Source organism: Galleria mellonella, unplaced genomic scaffold (genome assembly GCF_026898425.1).
Source record: "Galleria mellonella isolate WM207_F2 unplaced genomic scaffold, CSIRO_AGI_GalMel_v1 utg352, whole genome shotgun sequence".
NCBI lineage: Eukaryota > Metazoa > Arthropoda > Insecta > Lepidoptera > Pyralidae > Galleria > Galleria mellonella.
The window spans coordinates 7,785,078-7,803,623 of record NW_026442084.1 but is presented as its reverse complement, the minus strand read 5'-3'; the positions used below and the strand labels follow the sequence as shown (position 1 = coordinate 7,803,623).

Sequence of the window (18,546 nt, the reverse complement as noted above, 5' to 3'; positions counted from 1 at the left end):
GTACTGATGATTTCCTGGGTGAGCGTATTGGAAGACTGTAAAGCTCATCCAGTAGATGTAATGTAATTAATAAATAGTAGCATAAATAGCTTTATTTGGGGGGAAAGGGATTGTTAGCAATGGAGTTTGACAGCCCCATTGTTAGCAATATGCCTTATTAGGTCAACCACCACATGGCTCCTCCTGGAAATCATCGTGAACAATTCTTGTTGAATTTGTCACGATGGGCTTACTGACCTACTTCATCCTCACCTATCATCCTTCATTGGTGCCCCGCCGGTGTATATCGATAGCGCGGGCGGGGTTACCATTCCATTATCATCCATTATAAAAAAATAGCTTTATTTATTTATTTGATGATTATATATATTTCCTTCGCGTACAGTATACGGAATGTTTTATAATCGCACTTGATTTAGCGTAATGCAGTATATAATATTATCAACTAGCTATCTATAATATTTTTCTGATATCACACGCGGCCTCTAATTCTTGCCAGTGTCAGGGTTTGTTAGTAATAACTGGTTATATATTTTATAATTAAATAAATCCAGTGTTTACAGCTTATCAATCGCGCTAGAAGCTAAAAGTTTTAAATTTTGCATGTCTAATTATGGCGAAATATGAGGACTTGTTGTTAATATCTATACAACTACCATGTTTCTTGTAAATAAGTAAACAAACAAATAAATTGGTCGTGTATATTCCGTTTTTAGAGGAGTTTCCTCCGGCAAATGCTCAGGCTGTAGAATAAACTCATTGCCTATAGAAACTACAGTATGGGGTTCTTCAAAAAGGGATTTATTAAGGTAACTTTAGTATCGACAACAAGCACGTGACACTCCTGATGTCTCAGGCAGGGGGGAAAGGGATTGTTACAAATGGGGATAAGTAACCCTATTACTAGCAATATACTCTATCAGGTCGACCTCCTCGCAGTTCCCCCTGGAAACCATCGTGATTGATTCATTAGTGAATTTGTCATGATGGACTAACTGACCTGCTTCGTCTTCACCTATCATCCCTCACTGGTGCCCCGCTAGTAGCGCAAGCGATATACCGATAGCGCAAGCGGGGTCACTATTCCTATTATTAATAGGGGTAGTTGGATGTCGCAAACACATATAGGCCACTTTTTTCAGATGATAATGGAATGGTAACCATGCTTACACTAGTACGGTATACGCTAGCGGGCACCCTTGAGGGATAGATAATAGGTGGGAATGGAAAGAGGTCAGTTAGCCCATAATGATGAATACACTTGGAGTTATGCACGATAGTTTCCAGGGGGGACCTCGGGGAGGTCGACCTATTAGAGTATATTGTTAGCAATGGGACTGGTAATCCGCATTACTAACAATCCAATGTTAGATGTGCCTCCACGCGGTTAGGTCTGGAACATTCTAGATTAATTCATCACGATGGGTGAACCGACCTGTCTTCATCCTCACCTCTTATTACTGTCACCCCGGCAGAGTAATCTCGTAGTGCAAGCGGGGATTACCGTTCGACTTATCACCCATTGAAAAGTGACATTTCTAAGATACGACGGATGCTTCATTTGTAAGAAATTACACTGGCTACTTAAGACGAGTAACAAGCAATTGGATCGTTTACTAGACCAGACCGGAATTCCTAAATAAATAATATCATATAACCGACATAGTAATAGGAAGTAAGTGTTTAAGTCAAGTAGGTCGCCGCTCGTGCAACCAGTACGGCTGCCGTTGCAAAATAATTGTTCCACTTGCCAATGCATTTTTGTATAAGTAATGAAATTTTTTGACTGCATACCTAGACATATAATATAATAGTAGAGTGATACGCGCGAAATTAGAAAGAACTTGTATTATAGAAGTCAGAATACAGTTAATGAGGGTTCCGTACCGATTTTTTTAAAGTTTATTTATTTATACTATACTAGCTGACCCATTAGAAACCTCAAATTATCAATGTTTTTCTACTATATTATGTATGGATTATACATATAAATCTTCCTCTTGAATCACTCTATCTATAAAAAAACCGCATTAAAATCCGTTGCGTTGTTTTAAATTATCATAGTGTTTTGTTTTATACTATATTTCGCATGTATGTATCATAAGCATATAAACCTTCCTCTTGAATAACTCTAAAAAAACCGCATTAAAATCCGTTACGTAGTTTTAAAGATCTAAACATACATAGGGATAGACAGCGGGAAGCGATTTTGTTTTATACTGTGTAGTAATGATTGTTTTTTTTTTTGTTATACAACTTAGAATGGCAAACAAGCTGACGGCCCACCTGATGGAAAGTGGTAACCGTCGCCTATAGACATGAGCAGTACCATGGACATAACAGAGTATTCTGTTTCGCCCATGATACCCCCCATGCGTTGCCATTCCTGAGGACTCAGGTGTTATTCCTCTGTACCCTGTAAATTCACGCCATATCCCACCCTTCAAACCGAAATACAACCATGCAAACACAACTGCTTCGCGGTTGAAACACGAATGGTACAGAGGTGGCCAAGCAAACGACTTTTGTACAAAGTCTCTCCCTGGAAAAAATAAATCTGATTGTACGCAAAAATTACATTGTTATAATTTTATTTTAAATAAAGATGTACAACAGACGAGCTTAACTCTGTAAGAGTTCTCTTCCAGCAAACCCTGAGTGGAGAGGAGCATTAATTACCCGCGGGCAGTGTGCGTACAATAAGAAGTGGAAACAGTACTTGTGGGTGGTAGATGAGGATGTCTGATGATAGATCAAGAATTAACCATGATAGTTGCCAGGGGGAACCGCGAGGAGGTTGACCTGGTTGGATATATTGCTAGCAATGGGATTCTCAGTCTCCGTCACTAACAATCCCTTTCCCACCTTTGTATGCAATTTAAAATCGCAAAAAAAGCCCTTTTTTGGTATACACTGGCGGGGCACAATTGAGGGGTCATAGGTGAATAATGAAAAAGCAGGTCAGTTAGCCCATCGTGATGAATACACCTGGAATTCAGCATGATGAGTCAATTCTGTACATGAAATATATTTCCAAAATAACTATCAGCGGGTGATTAGTGATCGATACTGATGCCAAAAATGCAATCAATAAAATTTGTCTGTCTGTCTGTATGTTCGTTATAGAAACAAAAACTACTCGACGGATTTTAACGAAATTTGGTACAATTATTCTTCATACTCCTGGGCAGGTTATAGTATACTTTTCATCACGCTACGATCAATAGAAGCAGAGCAGTGAAGGGAAATGTTGGGGAAACGGGAGAAGTTACTCCATTTTTAAGCTTCCGTCGCGTGTGCAGCCTTAATTGCCTTTTTTTAAAATGTCCACCCGTGCGACGCCGGGACGGGTTGCTAGTATTTATAATATAGTTTTATTGACTGTAGCGGAACGTCACACCAGGGAATATCTTTTTGAAAAATGATTAACAATTAAGTATGCAAGATTTATCACCTTTATCGCGTAAACGGTTATGTCGTAGTCAATATTCGAAGATAGGATTTTTTACAAGTGCCCATATTTTTTTTTACTTTGTCCTACTACAATGCGAAAGTTTGTAAAAGTGTTTGGATGTTTAGCTGTTTGTTGCAGTCGATTTAAATAGTTAAATTGGATACAGAAATAGACTATATCTTAGATTATAGATATTATTATAGACTAGCGACCGGTCTCGGCGTCGCGGTGGACTTTTTTACGTTTTAAAAAGTGGCCATTAAAGCTGCACACGCGATGGCAGCTTAGAAATGGAGTAACTTCTCCCGTTTTCCCAACATTTCCCTTCACTGCTCTGCTTCTGTCGATCGTAGCGTGATGAAAAGTATACTATAACTTGCCCAGGAGTATGAAGAATAATTGTACCAAGTTTCGTTAAAATCTGTCGAGTAGTTTTTGTTTCTATAACGAACAACGACTGACAGTCAGACAGACAAAAATTTTACTGATTGCATTTTTGGTATCAGTGTCGATCACTAATCACCCCCTGATAGTTATTTTGGAAATATATTTCATGTACAGAATTGACCTCTCTACAGATTTATTATAAGTATAGATTATATATTATTATAATTATAGGTAAAAAGTACCCTATGTTATAACATAGGGTACTTTTTTATCCTAATTAAAATACACATGACAAGCATCGACTTACAGTTACGGGGAAATCTATTTGAATTTATTTCCGACCGACTTCCAGGTTTTGAAGAATGGCGCGGTGGTGTAATAAAAGAAATGATGGTAACAAATCGAGCAATATCACAAACATTTCTTTATCGACTGTAGAAAAAAGCACGTCTTTCCTCGAGCTTGAGGAGTCCAGGCTGTCTGTTTGTACCATTATGGGATCGTTGATATGAACGGCGAACAGCCGTATCTATATTAACATAGTTGTAACTTTTAACAGTCAGAGACTTTCAGTTTGTCTCTATTTTATTGTGGTTATATTACGCAATTATGTGACCAATTCTGAATCAATTTTGTTAATTTAATTTCGTGTTAGATCAGACCAAGATCAGAGGGAGACTTTGTACAAAAGTCGATTGCTTGGTTACCTCTGTCCCATTCGTGTTTCTACCGTGAAGCAGTTGTGTTTGCATAGCTGTGTTTCAGTTTGAAGGGTGGGATATGGCGTAAATTTACAGGGTACAGAGGAATAGCATCTGAGTCCTCAGGAATGGCGCCGCATGGGGGATATCATGGGCGAAACAGTATACTCTGTTATGTCCATGGTATTGCTCATGTCTATAGGCGACGGTTACCACTTTCCATCAGGTTGGCCGTCAGCTTGTTTGCCATTCTAAGTTGTATAAAAAAATATATTAATTTTTTTACTATTCAATACGTCATTTTTGTTTGTCTACCTCTTAAAAACCTACTTGCAGACACGAATCTGCGTTTTAAATTTAAACATTTTCAATCTAATGTGTCTATGAAATCTCTTGTTGTTCATTAGTGTGTTTTACTGCGATTTGTGTCGCTTTTGTACAAACATCAAGACACGTATACTTTCTAGACACTTTTAAAAAATACTAAACTTTACACAGTAACTGTGACATTAATGCAGTTATAATCAGCTTGCTGTGTGTCTATATGAACAATCTATATTGTAAATATGTGTACAAAAGTGTAGGGAGCTGGTGTACGTAGGAACACTAATTAGTGTTTGCTACTACACGCGTCTGGTTGCGCACGATCAGTGTTAAATGGTCCATAATTCAAATTGCGTCGCAGTCAATTATTGATTTTGGACTTTCCGTGAGTTTTCCAACCTTTTATTTTGGCGGTGGAAAATTTGATTTTAAAATTTGCTGTTTTTTCTATCGGTATGTTGTTTAAGGGAAAATATATTTATAATGCGTGGTTTTTGAGAGAATGATTTTTTTTTACTTCCTATACAGGTTATTAATATTTAAAAAAAAGCATAAATCTTGAATACATGTTTGTCCGTAATTGACACAGTGATTGACCGAATTCCTAAACCACTAAGGTTATTAAAAATTAAAATAAAACTCCGTTTGTAGATACTATTAGCGTTTTTGGTATAATCTGGAAACAAAACAGCTAAAATTAGTAATGTTAAGTAGAAATTTGACGGGGAGTCCTCTTTGGCCGTAGGTATTTAATAAGAAAATATTTCTTTTTTTTATACAACTTAGAATGCCAAACAAGCTGACGACCCACCTGATGGAAAGTGGTAACCGTCGCCTATAGACATGAGCAGTACCATGGACATAACAGAGTATACTGTTTCGCCCATGATACCCCGCATGCGTTGCCATTCCTGAGGGCTCATATATTATTCCTCTGTACCTAGTAAATTCACGCCATATCCCACTCTTCAAACCGAAACACAGCCATGCAAACACAATTGCTTCACGATAGAAACACGAATGAGACAGAGGTACCCAAGCAATCGACTTTTGTATAAAGTCTCCCTCTGGTAATTTCTTCACATTTTTTTATTATAACACAGAAACTATTCAGCAGTGTGGCCCCGACATAGAATGTGCCGGGGGGAAAGGGTTTGTTAGACGGACTACAAATCCCATTGCTAGCAAAATGCCCTGTCTGGTCGACCTCCACGTGGTCCCCCCTGGAAACCATCGTGCTGAATCCCAGGTGTATTCCTCACGATGGACTAATAGACTTGCCTTTTCATTCTCACCAGTCATCCTTCACTGGTGCCCCGCTAGCGTGCCTGTTAGCGCAGGCGGGGTTACCATTTCATTTTCGCCCATTAAAAAAAGACATAGAATGTGCCATCTCTTTCTTTCTCGTGGGTGTTTGCAGTGAGAAAGCATATCGCTAGCGGGCAGCTGAAGTGCTACAACTATTAATACATAAACAAATATACAATTAAAGAAAATATCTTAAAATATATAATAAAATATATATATAAATACATACACTATAAATAAATATAATACCTACCTATTTATATAATAAATGTTAAAATAAATGAATATACTACTTGCATTAGAAATTTCGTTTAATGATTTTAAGATTTGACAGTTCAATTAGAAAAATAAAAAATTATAACTCAAGGGAAAGAAGCAGTTCTTATTATCAATTTGTTATATTTATTTTTGAGCGTTTATTACGTGAATAATGAATACAGTAAAAGCTACTTATTCACGTTTCCTTTGTTCGCGTTTTCACTATTTGCGGATTAAAAAATTGCGACCCAATTCCTATATTTGCAGCTAAAGATTTCTATATTCGCGGATCTAATCGGTACATATTATTAAAAAGGATTATGTACCCTTTTTGCAACGCGTCGGCAAATGGACTAATAAAAAAAAACAGACTTTATTACAACTACGCCTAAAGTATGTTGTCAAATGCTAACGCCGCTGTATAAATGGTTCGGTTTTCTATATTCACGGTTTCTGTCTTCGCGCCATATTTACGGAACGTATACCCCGCGAATAAAGAGCTTTTACTGTAATTATTTTTCAATCGTTATCGATTTATCGGTTATTCTCGTGTTAATGAATCACATGTTTCCCTTCGCCGTCCGCTTTTTTTCTACCGCTTTATATATAAACGAAACACAAATCACTGCACACAGACTTTATCAATAATATCTTAAACTAATGCCAGACATCATTATAGTGGTAGGTAATGTACCGAGATCTGCGCACACGCAATGTCTGCACGCGAAGGAGCAAATATAATGGGTAATTGTCTTAGAACGTAAGGGGGAAAAATACTGTTTCCATTGTTGTACGATACTTTATGATACGTCAAAAACTAAGGAATCTTAAAGATCCATTTAAGATTTATATATAAATAATTCTACTAATATAAATCTGAAAGTTTGCAACGATGTTTGGATGCTAAGATATTGGAACGTTTGTTTCTGGTCTCGCTGAGCAAACCTGCAGAATATAAATAGTGTTATACATCCCTTGTTATCAAAGATCAGAAATATATTTTATCGGAAATAACTCTTTTACTAATTACTCTTCTCCATCTTAAGATTGCTTGGAGAAGATCTGTTGTTATTTAACAAATCATTGTTTCCTCATTTAATAATTTATATTTACTGTTATTTTTTTATAAAAATAAATTCTAATAAACGTTTCAACTTTGTTAGTTAATCAACAACTTGCATAAAAGGAGGTTGTCGTTCGTTGTATTTTTTGTGTGTATGTAACACGAATTCTACGCCAATTGTGATAATTATTTTTGGATTGGACAGAGCTTACTCTTGATCCTATACTCGTATTGACGCCACGCCGACATACACCGTGTATGTCGGCTTAAACTCAAGTGACCTGGAGGTAGTAGCCTCCGAAGTTGGAGCCAGGGCAATGGGGTACGCCCCAAGGCCCCTACCTCGCCCGCCCTACCAATCAGCGGGATTAATTAATTATACTCGTATTAATTTGGCGATAATCGAACTCCATTTTTCTTTTCGAAGCAAAACCTTACTTGTTACGTAGCAAATATGCCTACTCGCTTTAAATAAAATAAAAAAAAAATATCTACAAAAAATCTGATTGTAGACGGAATCAAGGTTTCTTGTTACGATTGGGATGTTGGTGCTTATTGCATTACAAATTAAATTATTAATTGGAAACAATCATTGTAGAATTTTATAGACGTTCGAATTTTTATCAATTATTCACAGTGTGCACTTGATGTAAGTACAAAGGTTGTGTTAAAAAAAAAAACCGACTTCAATTGTGGTAAAATCAAAATAACCGATTTTGATTTTAAAAACCGATTTTGATAAATTGACTGTGGGATCAATCTCAAAGTAAATCCTTTCAGATAAAAAAGAATTCTGCATAAAAATTTATAAATGTCCAAGTTATAAGGTAACAAACATAAAAAATACAACCGAATTAAAAATCTCCTCCTTTTTTGAAGTCGGCTATTATATTATTTTTATTATTTCAATCGTTAACTGTCCACATAAGCCTTCCCCATAAGGAGAGTTTTGCTAGTAGTTGCCACGCTTGACAGGCGGGTTGGTTACCGCAATAAGACTTTTAAAAATATTTTAAGAGGGACGCTGCTGCCTATCTCTCGACTTCCCTTAGTCGCCTCTTAAGACACCCACGAGAAAGAAATCGCTGGCCCATTCTATGCCGGGACACACACGGCGAAGTCGAAGCGAAGTTAACGTCGGTTGATGAATATAAATTGTCGTGCCGTACAAAGCAGTGGACCACCGGCCGTCCGCACTCACGGTCGACGAGACTTCCGTCTATGGTGTCTATGTACACGCTGCCCTGTGTGTGTACTCGTAGTGACGTGCACTAATATGAATAATTCATTTAAATCAGCTGTCGTCCACGTAACGACATCGGCGTCTCACTACTGTTAGTATTGATTGGCAATGCTTAAACAATTAGTTGTATGTTCAATTGAGGAAAATATGCGACCTGTATTAATTTATTTATATACTAGCCATCCGACCTGTCTTCGCGCGAGTAGACAGAATTATGAAAATCAATACATATAATAAAAAAAAGTTTTAGCTAATTCAACTGATGGGTTATTTTATAGCATTTTATATTGTGATTTTTTAGATTGATATAACTTTTTTATTTATGAACCGATTGAAATAAAATAAACACTAAATGTTAAGTGGAGCAAACCGCAACGCAGTAATGAAAACCGCATTCAAATCGGTTAGGCCGTTTTTGAGATTAGCGTGCACAAAGCTACAGACAAATAGACATACAGACAAACGGGCAAAAATTCTAAAAATAATTGTTTTGGGTTCTATTGAATTCATAAAGCCATATAATAGTTTTTCTTCTATATCTTCCATGTACAGACAGCGAATTAAGAATCTGTTGAAGTCGATTAAAAATCCGGGATAAATAGCAACGCTAGTTTAATAATAATATTAATCAATAGTAATAATTGATTTTCACTTAACAATTCAGCGCAGTAAAATACAATGAAATATGCCTTTATACCACATTAAACGATATTATAAATTGTAAGACACTGATGCCTGGAAAAAGTGCCTGCCCTTCGTGTTTCAACCGTGAAGCAGCTGTGTTTGCAATGGCTGTGTTTCGGTTTGAAGGGTGCGATATGGCAGTGAATTTATAGGGTACAGAGGAATAACAGCTGAGTCCTCAGGAATAGCAACGCATGGGGGGTATCATAGGCGAAATAGTATGCTCTGTTATGTCCATGATACTGCTCATGTCTATAGGCGACGGTTAACACTTTCTATCAGGTGGACCGTCAGATTGTTTGACATTCTAAGTAGTATAAAAAAAAGGAAAGTAGAAAATAAAAGATATAGATAGATACATTCATTTGCCAGAACATTGTTTTTACAGATCTTGATTTATTGTAAAATACAAATGTTCGCCTTATAGTCTAAAGTCTACTTATTATACTTAACTATTTTAACATTCTATAAATTATTAATTAGGCGAACAAAGATTAAAAATAATATATGTATTTCATTCTTTATTACTAATACTTCCTGCGTGAATTGTGTGCGTGAAGTGAGACACGGGTGTGTCTTGGTGACAAGTGTTTCCAAGCCTACTTTATAAACAAAGCTCTTTAACGTAGCTAAGCAAACGATGATTTAAAGAAGTCTCCTCGAAAATACAAAGTAAGTTACAATCATTTTTATATGTTCCAAATATGGATTATTTTATGCAACTTAGAATGGTAAACAAGCTGACAATTACACCTAATGGAAAGTGGTAACCGTCGCCTATAGACATGAGCAGTACTATAGTAATAGTCTATAGTAATAGACATAACAGAGTATACTGTTTTGCCCATGATGCCCTCTATGCGTTATCATTATTTGGACTAAGGTGTTACACCTCTGCACCTTTTTATTTTACAGTCAAATCCCACACTTCAATTTGAAACACAGCCATGCAAACACAGCTGCTTCACTGTAGAAACACGAATGAGACAAAGGTAACCAAGCAAATGACTTTTGTACAATGGTTCTCTCTGGCTTCACCACAGAAGACTTTTTCATTGGCTGACTGAATTGAAACAAAACTGATAAACCGCAAACCTAGAAATTTGGTTACCTTATCCTATGGAGAGAGCTATGCTCAGAGTCTCTGTGCGTGATAGAATCCGAAACGAGAATATCCGCAAAAGAACCGAAATAACCTACATAATCCGAAGGATAAGCAAGCTGAGGTGGCAATGGACTGGTCACATAGCTCGAAGAACCGACAACCGATGGGGTGGAAAGGTACTTGAGTAACGACCGCGTACGGGCAAACGCAGTGTTAGATGACCCCTCCACAAGATGGAGTGACGCCCTGAAATGCATTGCAGGGAGTCAGTGGGTGCAGGTGGCTCAGGACCGTTCTTTATGGCAGTCTATGGGGGAGGCTTATGTCCAACAGTGGATGGATAATGGCTGAAATGACGATGATGATCCTAACTACAATGTATCATTGAGTTTGTTTATTTAATATCCTGGAAAATCGATATTAAAGCTCCATTATCTATAGGCATTGCCACACACGTCTAAGCACAATGATCAGTAATTGTTGTTGGCAAATTGGTAATCAGTTTGAAGTTGGCAAATCATTGCAATATAATAACAGAAGGTCAAAATTACTACTTTGTAATGCAGCACTGTATAGACACTTTACGTTCTAAGAATGATAGATGTTTATTGAATATTATAAAAAGCATTTTCCTTTAGCATTTGTATTTATATTTCTAAGAAGATTAGACTAATCATAGAATAAAAACAAATTACAAAGCATTCTGTAGGGAAATCTGCATATTATTGCATATCGTGTTTCTACCGTGAAGCAGTTGTGTTTGCATGGCTGTGTTTCGGTTTGTAGGGTGGGATATGGCAGTGAATATACAGGGTACAGAGGAATAAAACCTGAGCCCTCAGGAATAGCAACGCATGGGGGTATAGTGGGACTACTCAGTTATATCCATGGTACTGCTCATGTCTATAGGCGACGGTTACCACTTTCCATCAGGTGGGCCGTCAGCTTGTTACCCATTCTAAGTTGCATAAAAAAATATTGTCCGTTAAATCAATCATGTTCTTATCCCATTATTTATGACTTTTTCTGCGACTTCGCCCGCGTGACCGTTCTTTACAGATCGGAATAACGTATTATATGGGAACGAGAAGGATTATATGTGGTATTTTACAAGTAGCCTGTATCCTTCCTTACCCCATATAATACCAAATTTAATAGTGATTGATTAATATGTCAAGATGCAAACTAACTTTGACATTTATAATCTTATAAAGGATATACTTTTAACTGGAGTTTCGTATTAAACCAAACAATATATAATTTTTTAGGATAATATAGTTAATATTCTACAGTCGTAATCTCTCTTCCTCCTCCATAAAGAGGATTATGCCTGTAGTTGCCACACTTGGCAGGCGGGTTGGTTTTTAATGATGTTTTAGAAGGGACGCTGCTGCCTATCCCTCGATCATAGCTTCCATAGTTGCCTCTTGCGATACCCACAGGAAAGGAAGGGTTGGCTTATTCTATGCCGGGATTTACACGGCTGGCATATTATTGGTGTATTAACATACTGATTCTAAAATAACAATAGTCTACTTTCTTGCCAGTTTTTCTCAGGTCGAATTAAAATGCTGCTTCATGTGGAGTAAAATGTATTTGTAGACACACGATTAGATACGTGCTCTAATTCAAATATTTTAAAATCTAATGCGCTCACGAAATATCTCGAGTCGATTTTGGAAATTTCGAGAAATCTCTTAATAGTGTTTCCTAATAAATTCGGAGTAAAATTTTATATTTTAAACTGATCCATATAGGGTGTGTATTATTTTGTTTTATTGATTTTTTATTAAAGAAAAATCAACGGCTAGAAAATTTTATGATAAAAAAACAGTAAAGACAAAAATCCAATTACAAATTTTCACAAATAAATAAATAGTTATCCATAAATCGGTGCTAATAATAAGAAAGCTAATTAAATGTGGCTAAGTTAAGTAGCATTTCTCATTCCCAAATATAAAATCACGTGAAATTCTCAGTCATTTCGGTAATTATCACATGATTACTGCCGGGCATGTCGATAAACGATCGCAAGGCGTCGGGGAGACACTAATAGCGAGCACAAACTAAGAAAATGAGATGAGGCAACAGTGGTTAGTAACAAGGATAATAAAGTCACGTACAGACACGGTACGCAACGTGTTTTTAACATTATTATACCAGCCGTCCACTGTCCACTGTTGAACATAGCCTCCCCCATAAAGAGGATTTTACCAGAAAAGCAGAGAAAATTAAGTACGAAAGATTTGTCCTCATATACATCTCCTCATCCAGTTCATCAGAAAATAACTTACATAACGGACGCTTCAGTAGACTCAACTTTGCAAATACACTACCTCTTTGATCATGGTTACCCCACATACTTCTTATCTGCATAGCTCCTACGAAACATTTTATGACTCGTCCAGCATTATTCAAATACAGAAGGAGGGATACTTTAAAAGACGTCTACATGGTTTCCTTTTCTTCTATTCTTTCAAGCTTTGCTCTGGTTTGCAGGGTGAGATATGGCAGTGATTACTGGATACAAGATTTTATTGCTAAGATTGGTCACATGCTAATGATGCTATCATTATTAGCGTTCAAAGGTTGCGACTATAACTTGCTATTAGATCAATCACAAGCTTAATCCTTACACTCGTTGAAAGAAAGTAATTATCAAGTCTCTACCTTTTCACTTAAGAGTTTCCTCTTGTCGGTGCAACTAATTCATGCATTTTCTTTCTGCCAACTTTATTCCTATACGACATAACACCTAGTTAATTTTAACTTTGGCGTTGTTTACATATATTTTAAATACACAATCGGGACTTAACGCGATGTAAATGCTTTTGACTGGTAAATAATACCTACATAACTGCTTCTGTAACGTCGGCAAGCAATAAGCAGATATGTAGTTACTATTTACCTGTAAAGACTTTTACATCGCGTTGAGTCCCGATTGTGTATTTAAAATATGACATTTAGTGTTATCTAGTAAACATACCGAATACAAAAATGTGCCGGAATCATACACTTGCGCAAAAAGGAAGGACTCGCAATTGACTCTTCCTTGATTGCTGTCTACTTACCTTGATCTTGGTCTTTATTGAAACGATCCAAGGTTTGATTATTTTTGCACCTGTGCTTTTATAGGTCTGACTGAATCTTGTTATCTTTATACTGATATGAAATGTGAAAGTTTTTGAAGGTATTTATCATTCTGTTACGGTAAAACGGCTAAACACATTCGTATCAAAATTTAATACAAAGGTAGACCATTGCCTAGAAGGATACTTCTATGCTTATTCACATACACAGGCAAATGCTCTATTTGCAACTGGTAATATAATAACATATTAGCTTAATTTTCCGCGTGAAGTGACACTAAATGTTTACTTAATCTTGGTGATGGCTGAGAAAAACAATACGGGCAATTTTCCAATCAAGATAATGTACCATTTTATCCTTATCACCTGAGCGATGCAGTCGTGAGAACAAGGCTTAAGTTTCAGCGTTTCAGTGCGTATTGCGGAGGTGTGCCGGCGGAGTCGCGGATCAGTCTACCCGGTGATCGACTGGCAGACAGACTCGAAAGCAAAAAAACGTCCAAACGAACATAAAATACAATCCTTCCCCGTTACGAAAAGTTGAATTTATAAAAAAAACTTTGGGTTTTTTTGTTCTTTGTTTTTTCAAAAAAGTGGCTTTATTTCATAGAGTGTTTAGTGCACCTCAAAGATTGTCTGAAGATCTTTCAATTGGTATCAATTATGAGATTGTTCTTTAGGTTTATAAAATTTAGAAGTCACATATAGAAAAATAAATTATTATTTTTATATTGTCCATACGAGGACATTATTTTGAATTGTTTTAAACAATATAACTCGAGGAATTTGAATATTTTTCCTTAAAGACTTGTAACTTATTACGGACTAAATTTTATGTAGTTTTTATATACTATATATATATCGAAAGAAATTAAAAGTAACTACTTTAGAATAAAAATAACTAGATTATTTTTGATTGTATATTGTTTCTGGTAAAGCACGATTGCGCGCAACCACGTGTCGAAAAGAGTGTAAGTGTGATATCGACGAAAGTGAAATATGAAGTGGAGGAACCGACAAACGTTGGTGTCTGGAGACACCTCCGAAGAGGAAATTGGACATAGCTACCTGGGCACTTTGGTAAGCATAAATATAGTAGTTAGGAATTGTTTAGATTAAAAATTAATATTTCCTTCCCTCTCCTGGCTATTTGTATTTGTAAATTCTTTATTTGACATGATTTATACTGAATACATAAAAAGATTTAATATATAATGGCGAACTTATCTCATAAAGGGATTTCTTACAGTCAACCTTTGACAAGCTGAAAGAAAACTAGAATGTACAAGGGTAAAAACCGTACAGCTAAAGATAAACTAAATAATATCTAGTAAAAATTTGAACATGTAATACAATTGTCGTAGACTCGTTAATGCCCCCCCCCTCCTTATTTTGAAAAAGGGAAGTTACTGATCTGTTTATATGTTCTCTGATAAAAGTCACAGGGGTTGGAATGTTCACTATGTTAGTGCAAAATCTAAATCAATGTAGTTTGGTATATCTTATCGATTTGGGATTTATTCTGTAAATAAGGGGAAAAATGTGTTTAATATTTAATATGCGTTTCTCGTGAAAAATTACTGACTGGAAATGAATTTATTATTTAACTGAAAACTATTTATCTTGTAAGTACTTGGATTAACATTAGATTTTTTGTGTTTTCTATTTTCGTCGAGCCTAATATGAATTCAATGTCATACTCGTAGGATGCGGTCTACAACGTTCTTTTACGTTTTTTTTTTTTTTGTTTGTCAGAGATGCTTATCATTACCAGAGAGTCACTCGTAACTTTTTAATATCGATCAGAATTCATTTATGACCTGTCTGGATTTGGATGACGTGGCCAAAGTAATAAATCACTAAGCCTCGAGCTCTCATGAAATTATAACAAAATTATTATTATATAATTTAATATAAGGTCAGGTATTTCATATCTATTATTGTCATGGCCGTGTCGGTCCCGGCATAGAATGGGCCACCCCTTCCTTTCCCGTGAGTGTCGTTAGAGGCAACTAAGAGAACGTAATGGTAGAGGGATAAGTAGCAGCGTTTCTCTTGAAACGCCTGATTGCGGTTGCCAATCCGCCTGTCGAGCGTGGCAACTACTGGCAAAACCCCTCAAAGGGGAGGACTATGTTCAGCAGGGGACAGTTAAAGGCTGATATGATGATAATGATGATGAATATCATAGCTAACATATAATGACGTAATTATCTATAACTATTTTATAAACATACTAGTTGTTTTCCCCGATCCTTCGGACGCGGGTATTTGAGAAGTAGGAAAATAAATTAAATACACCACTTATGTGTCTGTTTAGACTATTCTAGACAATTCTAGATAAAACATACACTAGTTTATAAGTTACACCTTCAGGAATACAGTTGTGAAAATCGGATTCAATTTGATGTAGTAGTTTTTACGTGATGCCAGAACAAACAAGACTGACAGTTAGACAGACAGACAAAACTTCTAAAAATTGTTTTGTTTGTTGTTGTTTCTTATATTTTTCATTTTTATTTCTCAGGTACAGACATCTTGTTACTATTACATTAGTAAGGTTATGCGATGAATAAAATTAAATAATTCAAATAAAATTCTCTATGTTGTATGTTTATAATAAATATAAGAGATGTCACTTACAACATCCAGGGGGATGAAAAGCTGTAGTCACTCATTGCATTGTTCTTAACGACCACACGGACGAAAAAATGATTGCGTCTGACTATTTGGGAGTCTTCCCATTTTAGCATCTTCTTCTTATTGAGAAGTAATAATATTTTACCAGACCGATATTGTATTAGTATTGTATTGACCAGTATTATTGTGAGAAACTGGCTAGACCAGTGTTTTCCAACCTTTTTTGTGCCATGCCCCACTTGAACATTTATAAAAATTTTATGCCTTCATACATAATTTTTCCCGACAAAGTTTGCTTGATGACTCTAATCGCCCAGTTGATATTTTGGTAATGTCAAACGAAATTAGACCTAATAAATATTTACAGCATTTTTTTAAATTTACTTTATTTGTTAAATTTGGCACCGATATCTACTCGTAGCATTGCATTTAAATGGCCCGGCGCAAGAGGATTAAAATCGGTTCGAGGCCATTTTTTAATTGCCCTCCCTTAATTATCAAATTGCCCCCCTGTGGGGCATGGGCCCCACGTTGGGAAACACCAGGCTAGACCATATCGTAGGGGCACGTCCTCTAGGTCATCTACCCTCTAATTGCCCCAAAAGGCAACTTTTAGATGGAGAGGACTAATTAAACTATTCAGTATTTGGTCTCTCACGTTGACCAATTAGTGTATATATAATAAACGAAAAGCATGACAACTAGTTACGTGTAGCTAGCTGCGGGCGGCGGGCCCCATGACGACACCACGAATGATTTTTGTTTGTGCGTTCGTTACCATTTCGCTAATTCAAATGCCTTGTTTAGCTACTAATTACTCATTATCACGTCGCGGGTTTTCGTGCAATTTGTTACTTATACCACTTCGTTATTACGTCCAATTATAGATGTACAAAGTTTTGTCTTCCGATAAAAAAATAATAGTTTTTTCAGACGTTTTTCCAAGACGTTCTTCAAAAGGGGGGTAAAGAGGTTTCTTCAGGGTTGGCAACGCGCGCGTAATACTGGTATTGCAGGCGTTCATAGGCTACGGTAACCGCTTATCAGATAGGCCGTATGCTTGTTTGCCTCCTAAGTGGTATAAAAAAAACCATTATTGGGGGAAAAGACAATGTTATAAGAGGCCTGTATAAAAAATAAAACGAAATATCTATGATATCCATCGTGCTCCTTATGTCAGTATGTTGTGTTTTTTGAATAGTGGTTTACAGCTGTCTACCGATTTAATATTGCAAGCTGCCCTCAGACATCTGTTTTGAGCTTTAAAAGCAAGGTTTTATTTTAATGGGTAATAATGGAATGGTAACTCAACCTGCGCTATTGGTATACGCTGGCGGGGCACCAGTGAGCGACAATAGGTGACAATGAAATCAGATCAGTTAGCCCATCGTAACGAATTCCACTAGAATTAACCACGGTGGTTTCCAGGGGAAACCACCGTGGAGATCGACCTGATAGGAGGGTGTGTTGATGGCAATGTTACTAACAATCCTTTTCCCCCTTAAAAGCAAAGTTTCGATCATTAGAATTGCTCCAGAAAATTATACCATGTTGGCGAGGCATTACTGACGTATGATAAGTGAAAATATAGTCAGGTCAGATAGTCCATCATGACGAATTTCCCAATAATGAACCAAGGCCACCGCGTGATGGTGCCCTTGAAAACCAATTTGGTTAGAGGTACTCAGGTAGACCTGACAGGATGTTTTATATTATGGGTAATATGACCTGACTTTGTCCTCGTCTGTTACCACTAACTGGTATCCCGCCAACGAGTACCAGTAGCGCAGGCGGGGATACATTTCCATTTTCACCTCATTAATAACCGGGGCACGGGGATTGTTAGTAATGGAGACTGAGTATCCCATTACTAGCGATATACCCAACCAGGTTTACCTCCTCGCGGCTCTCACAGGAAACTATCATGGTTAATTCCTGATGAATTCATCATGATAGGCTAACTGACCTGTTTTCATTCTCACCTATCACCCTTCACTGGTGCTCCGCCAGCGTATCCCGTTAGCGCAGGCGGGGTTATCATATCATTTTCACCCATAAAAGGAAAAAAAAAAATAACCGGGGCAAAGAATTGTAGGTATTACGTAAATACGTACGTACGTATAAGGAGGATCACGTAGTACCATTAGTCCAAATGGTACTACGTGATCATCGTTTCATTTGCAAGGATGAGTCAACTGATTTGACTTCATCCGCGTCGTTTCATCATCCACTGGATTTCGCCTTAATATATCATTCGCGTCGATGGTTGGACCATGGGTTGGTAATGTCT

General features: G+C 36.8%; 1 protein-coding gene across 2 annotated transcripts in view; it reads left to right on the top strand.

The window, feature by feature from the left end:
• LOC113510409 (chloride channel protein 2) overlaps positions 1–18,546 on the top strand; it is an 81,560-nt gene that overhangs the window by 9,722 nt on the left and 53,292 nt on the right. The window contains exons 1-2 of one of the 2 annotated variants that reach the window (XM_052896963.1): positions 5,161–5,251; positions 14,555–14,696. The exons of the other annotated variant lie outside the window; for it this stretch is intronic. Coding sequence (XP_052752923.1) covers positions 14,616–14,696 — 81 coding nt within the window. The 5' untranslated portion in view covers positions 5,161–5,251; positions 14,555–14,615. Of the gene's footprint in view, positions 1–5,160; positions 5,252–14,554; positions 14,697–18,546 lie in introns of those variants that run through there. 2 annotated transcript variants of the gene reach the window in all.